Raw genomic sequence first — 7,374 nt, 5'->3', positions numbered from 1 at the left:
GTGAACTTCAACAGCAATGTCAACCTGAATATTGACATGAATGTTAATGTCAATGTTAATGTGAACGTCAACATCTACGTAAACAACAACGTGAATATAAATCTGAATGTCAACGTAAATGTCAAAATAAATGTCATTATCCATGTTAACATAAACGTCAACGTTAGCATCAACAAAAACGTCAAGGTCGATGTGAAAGTGAACGTCAATGTGAATATTAAAGAAAGTCAACGTCAACGATAATGTCAACGTATATATAAATGTCAACATCAACGTCAATATCTATGTTAACGTCCATGTGAAAGTGAAGGGCAACATCAACGTGAATGTCAATATCAATATCAATGTAAATGTGAACGTACATGATCAATGTAAACGTATATATCAATAAGAATGTAAACAGCAACATCAATATAAATACCACCATGAATGTCAACATGAACGTGAATGTTAATGTAAACATCAACATAAATGTCAATATAAACACCAACATGAACGTGAACATCAATGTGAACGTTAACGTGACTGTCAATTTATACATTAACTTCAATGTCAATGTCAACATAAACATCAATGTCAACATGAATGTTAATGAAAACATCAATGTCAATGTGAACATCAATGTTAACATGAACATCTAGGTCAAGGTCAACATAAATGTTAACGTGAATGCGACCGTCTATGTTTACGTCGACCTTAATGTTAATGCAAACTTCAACGTGAAAGTCAGCGTAAAGTTCAACTCGAATGTAAACGTCATCATCAATATCAATGTTAACATCAACGTTAAGGTGAACGTTAATGTAAACATTAGCATCATCGTAGATGTAAATGATAGCATGAACGTAAATGTAAACGTCAATATGAAAGTAAATGTAAACGTCACAACGAACGTCAACGTGAAGGTGAACGTCAATGTAACCATGATTGTGAACATCAAAGTGAACACGGGTGTGAACGTTAATGTAAACTTCAATGTGAACTTGAATGTTAACATGAATTTTAACGTTAATGTGAATGTCAACGAGAACATCAATGTCAACATCAATGTCATTGTGAACATCGATATTAATTTCAATGTACACATCAATGTCAACATGAATGTCAATGTTAACGTGAACATCAACGTAAATGTTAATGTAAACATCATGTGAACATCAAAGTAAACTTTAACGTCAATGTCAATGTAAAAATAAACATAATTTAAAACGTCAACTTTAACATAAATGTAAATATAAAAGTTAATGTGAACATTAAGGATAACGTGAACGTCAAAGTCAACATCAAAGTCAACTGATCAACAATGTCAACGTCTACATCAACGTCAATGTGAACTTCAACAAAAATAGGAATGTCAATGTAAACATAAACATCAACATGTACGTCAACGAAAATATCTATGTCACTATATTGTGAATTTGATGATCAAAGTGAACGTAAACATTAAAGTGAACATGAACGTCAACGTTGACATCAATGTCAATGTGACGTCAACGTCAACGTAACCATAAACATCAATGTGAATGTCAACATAAATGTCAAAGTGAATGCTAGCTTCAATGTCAATGTAAATGTTTATGTCAATATCAACGTCAATGTGAACATTGACGTCAATGTTAATATAAACATGAACATCAACTTAAATTTTAATGTCAGCATGAACGTCAACATCAACGTTAATGTCAATGCCTACGTGAATATAAACGTCTTAATAAGAACATTTACTTGAACGAAAATGAAAACATAAATGTTTATATAAACATGAACATCAACATCAACGTTAATATAAATGTGAACGTCAACGTGAACATCAATGTAAATGTCAATATTAACAGTAATATTAATGTCAACATCAGAATCAACATAAACTTAAACGTCATTGTCAACGTCAATATAAACATCAACAACAGTGTGATTGTCAAAGTCAACATCAATTTTAACATCAACTTAAACATAAACGTTAACATAAATGTAAATGTCAGCCTAAACATGAACGTCAATGTTTATGTCAATATCAATGTCAACTTGAAGGTCAACGTGAACATCAATGTAAAAGTCAACATCAACATCAACGTGAATATGAATCTCAACATCAACCTCAACTTTAACATCTATGTGAACATTAATGTGAAAGTCAATGTAAATATGAACATCAACAATCAATGTAAACGTTAATGTTAGCGTGAACGTGAAGGTCAAAATAAATGTCAATGTTAATGGGAATGTGAACGTGAACATCGATGTGAATGTAAACGTGACCATCAACTTGAACATGAACTTCCATGTGAACGTCAGCGTAAACATCAATATAAATATAATCATCAACGTAAATATCAACGTCAATATAAAAATGAACATCAATGTGAATGTCTATGTCAATTTTAATGTGAACATCAACATACACGTAAACGTCAATGTCAAGATAAACATCAACATAAATTTTAATATCAATATCAACATAAATGCCAACGTCATATTTAATATGGAAGTGTGAATATAAACGTGAACGTCAACTTGAACATCAATGTAAATGTAAATGTTAACATTAATATTAATGTCAACATCAGCATCAACATAAACTTAAATGTAAATGTGAATGTCAATGTTAACATCAACAACAGTGTGATTGTCAAAGTCAACGTCAATGTTAACATCAACTTAAACATAAACGTCAACATAAATGTAAATGTCAGTGTAAACATGAACGTCAATGTTAATATCAAAATTAATGTCAACTTGAATGTCAATGTGAACATCAATGTAAAAGTCAACATCAACGTGAATGTGAATCTCAACATCAACATCAACTTTAACATCTATGTGAACGTTAATGTGAAAATCAATGTAAATATGAACGTAAATAATCAATGTAAACGTAAATGTTAGCGTGAACATGAACGTCAAAATAAATGTCAATATTAATGTCAAGATGAACGTGAACGTCGATATGAACGTAAACGTGACCATAACCTTGAACATGAACTTCCATGTGAACGTCAACTTAAACATCAATATCAATACAAACATCAACAGGAATATCAGCGTCAATGTAAAAATGAACATCAATGTGAACGTCTATGTCAATGTCAATGTGAACATCAACATACACGTAAACGTCAATGTCAAGATAAAAATCAACATAAATGTTAATATCAATATCAACATAAATGTCAACGTCATAATTAATATGGAAGTCAAGGTCAATGTCAGTGTAAACATTAACCTAAACGTGAACGTCAAAATAAATGTAAACGTCAGCGTCAATGTGAACGTCAGATGTCAACGTCAATGTAAATGACAAAATGTATTTTAACGAGAATGTTAACTTGAATTTCAATGTCAGTATGAACATAAAATTGAACTTCAACATGAATGTCCACGTCACTGTCAATGTGAACGTCTATGTGATCGTGAATGTCAACATGAACATCATTGTGAACATCGACATCAACATCAATGTCAATGAAAATGTGACCATCATATGTGCATCAACATCAAAACGTCAATATTAACGTGATCATCCAAGAAAATTTGAACGTAAAATTAAATATCAACGTCAAAAAAACATCAACGTCAATGTGAATGTTAAAAAAAAGTCAACCTCAGAATCAACTTAAATATCAATATCAGCATGAACATCAACGTCAATAATAATGTCAACATCAATGTCCACGTAAATATCAACGTGTTGGTAAATTCAAACCTGGTTATCAACATTAATGTAAACGTTAACGTAAATGTCCATGTAAAAATAAACGTCAACTTGAACATCAAAATCAACGTGAACGTGAACGTGGACATGAACTTCAATGTGAATATCAACTTGAAGGTTAATTTAAAGGTCAATTTTAATGTCAATTTCAGTATTAACATCAATGTTACTGTCAACGTTAATATGAACGTCAATGTCAATTTCAACAGTAATGGCAATATCTACATAAAAATCAATGTATTGGTAAATAAAAATTTGATCGTCAATATTAATGTCAACATCAATGTCCACGTAAATATCAACGTGTTGGTAAATTCAAACCGGGTTATGAACATCAATGTAAACGTTAACTTAAATGTCCATGTAAAAATGAACGTCAACTTGAACATCAAAATCAACGTGAATGTGAACGTGGACATGAACGTCAATGTGAATATAAACTTGAAGGTTAATTTAAAGGTCAATTTTAATGTCAATTTCAGTATTAACATCAATGTTATTGTCAACGTTAATATGAATGTCAATGTCAATTTCAACGTTAATGTCAATATCTATATAAAAATTAATGTATTGGTAAATCAAAATTTGATCGTTAACATCAATGTCAACGTCAACGTAAAAGTGAACGTCAATGTAAACATTAAAGTCAAGATCAATATAAATGTAAATTTTAGTATGAACATCCACATCAATATCAAAATTAATATGAACATCAACGTCAATATTAATGTAAACGTAAACGTCAACATACACGTAAATGTCATCGTGAAGCTCAACGTAAACATCAATATCACATCAATGTAAACGTTAGGGTGAATGTCAATATTAATGTGAACATCAATATTAACATCAATGTAAAAGTAAATGTGAATGTGAAAGTCAATGTCAACATAAATGTAAATATCAATATCAGCATGAACGTCAATCTCAATGTCAAAGATAATGTCAACGTCCAAGTTAACATCAACGTGATGGTAAATGCGAACTTGCTCATAAAAATCAACATAAATGTCAACGTAATAATAAATGTCAACGTCAATGTTGACGTTCACGTAAACGTAAAAATATTAGGAAACGCTAATCAGATCATAAACATCAACATAAATGTCAACGTAAAAATGAACTTCAACATAAACATAAATGTCCACGTGAATATGAACATGAACATATATAGGAACGTTAACGTAAACATAAATGTAAATGTCAACGTCTACGTAAATGTAAATGTCAATGTTAGTATGAATGTATTTTTCAATGTCAACGTTAGTATGAACATCAACGTCAATGTCCACTTAAATGTCAATGTCTTGGTAAATGTGAACGTGATCATCAACATCAACGTAAATATAAACTTTAGCGTAAAAACGTATATCAATGTAATCATCAAAATGAATGTTAACGTCATCATCAATGTAAATGTCAAGGTTTGTATGAACGTCCACATAAATGTTAACGTTAATATTAACATCAACATCAACATCAATGTAAATGTGAACGTCAATGTACATGTAAACATCAGCGTGAACATCACATAAACATCACCATAAACATCCACATAAATATTAATATGAATTTCAACATGAATGTGAACGTCAATATTAATATTAATATAGACATTAATGTTAATGCGAACATAAACCTTAATGTTAATGTTAATGTTAACGTCAATGTAAGTATGAACGTATATATAAATGTTAACGGGAATGCAACCTTGAATGCCAACATGACAGTCAACTGAATGCCAACATGAACTTCAATGTCAATGTGAAAGTCAATGTCAACATGAACGTTACTGTGAACATGAACATCAACATCAACATAAACATAAATATGAACTTGAACGTCAACATCACCGTAAAGGTTAACGTGAATGCCATCATCAATGTTAACTTAAACATCAATATCATAGTCAACGTCAACGTCAACTTCAATGTCAGCATCCATGTGAATGTCAACATGAATGTTAACATGAATATCAATGTTAAAGTCAATATAAACGTCAACATCAACATCAATGTCAATGTTAATGTCAGCTCAACATCAATGTCAATGTCAAAGTGAACATTAATGTCAAAGTCATCATGAACATATACATCAACCTCAACATCAATATGAACGTTAACACAAACATCAATGCAAAAAATAGAGTAATCGTGAATGTCAACATAAATGTAAAGATTAGCGTCAATGTGAACTTCAATGTCAACATCAACGTCAATATCAATGCGAATGTAAATGTAAAATTCAAAATAAATGTAAACGTGAATGTAAATATGAATGTTAACATAAACATCAATGTGGAGTGAACGTCAACATTAATGTCAATGTGTATGTCAATGTGAACATCAACGTGAAAGTGAACGTCAATGAAAACGTCAATGTGAACATAAACTTTAACGTCAATATTAGTGGCAATATAAATGTAAACATCAATGTGAAAATAAATATTAACGTCAATATAAATGTAAACATCAATGTGAATGTCAACATCATCATCAACATTAAAGTCAACAACAACGTCAAAGTTAGTGTGAACATTAATATCAATGCCAATATTAGCAAACACAACAATATTAACATGAACATCAATGTCAACGTCAACATTAACGTCAATATTTTGGTAAATGCGAACGTGATCATCAATATGAATATAAATGTTAATATAAATATAAACGTCAATGTGAACATCAATGTCAACGTAAATGTCAATACCAACATAAATGTGAATTTCAATGTGAACATCAACGTGAATATTAACATACATGTCAACGTCAACATGAATGTGAACGTCAATGTCAATATCAATGTAAAGGTGAATATCAACATCAATGTAAACTTAAATGTTAGAGTGAACGTCAATGTTAACTTCAGTGTGAAAGTGAATGTGAATGTAAACATCAACGCGAATGTTAAGTGAACATAAATATTAATGTGAATGTCAATGTGAACATCTAAACAAGAATGTATATGTGAATGAAAATGTTAATATTAACATGGACGTTAATACGAACATCAAGGTGAACGTGAACATTAATGTAACGTGAACGTCAATGTGAAACATAACATCAACGTCAATATCAGCATCAATGTAAATGTCAATGTAAACATAAACGTAAATGTCCACGTCAACATAAACGTAAAAGTACATCATGAACGTCAACATCCACTTGAATGTCAATGTGTACGTCAATGTCAAGGTGAACGTCTAAACACTCTGAAGATTTCATGACTTAGACTTCATTTTAATCTATAAATTAATGTTCAAAATTATGTTTCCATACTTATATTAATGTAATAAGATAATTTAGAAACGGTTAAAGCCAGAATGAAAAAGAAAGACCTTAACGTCCGAAAACTAGCTAATCTGAACTAGTTTACATTGCTATGTTGGGTGAAGGTTTCAAAGTATCAAATGAAGTCCAAAACATTTGAAGATACCTTGGACAGGTAGTATGTAGTATAAAGGGTTCAAACGTCTGATAACAACTCCAAATGTATCACTTGATCTATCCTTGGGAGGACACAAACTTTGGTGAGCAGGCTATCTAGCAGCCTGCGAACAGGCAGAATTTGAAGAACAAGTGCGCGACGCGCAGTCCTCAAGAGGTAGAATTCCTCAAGATATGAGCGGCAGGCTCGCTTTACCTCACTGCCTCAACCCA

The 7,374-nt window shown here is 31.1% G+C and overlaps 1 protein-coding gene across 1 annotated transcript; it reads right to left on the bottom strand.

Annotated features, from left to right (window-relative positions):
- Positions 1-533: 533 nt before the first annotated feature.
- On the bottom strand, positions 534-6,476 carry LOC138347583 (uncharacterized). Its single transcript, XM_069295879.1, has 4 exons — positions 6,004-6,476; positions 5,423-5,504; positions 3,022-3,223; positions 534-982 (listed from the first exon to the last, which is right to left on the bottom strand). The coding sequence occupies exons 1-4, from the start codon at positions 6,474-6,476 to the stop codon at positions 534-536; spliced, it is 1,206 nt and encodes a 401-aa protein (XP_069151980.1).
- Between the last annotated feature and the right edge of the window lie 898 nt (positions 6,477-7,374).

Source organism: Solanum lycopersicum, chromosome 3, assembly GCF_036512215.1.
Source record: "Solanum lycopersicum chromosome 3, SLM_r2.1".
Lineage (NCBI taxonomy): Eukaryota > Viridiplantae > Streptophyta > Magnoliopsida > Solanales > Solanaceae > Solanum > Solanum lycopersicum.
This window is presented reverse-complemented; position numbering and strand designations above follow the sequence as displayed.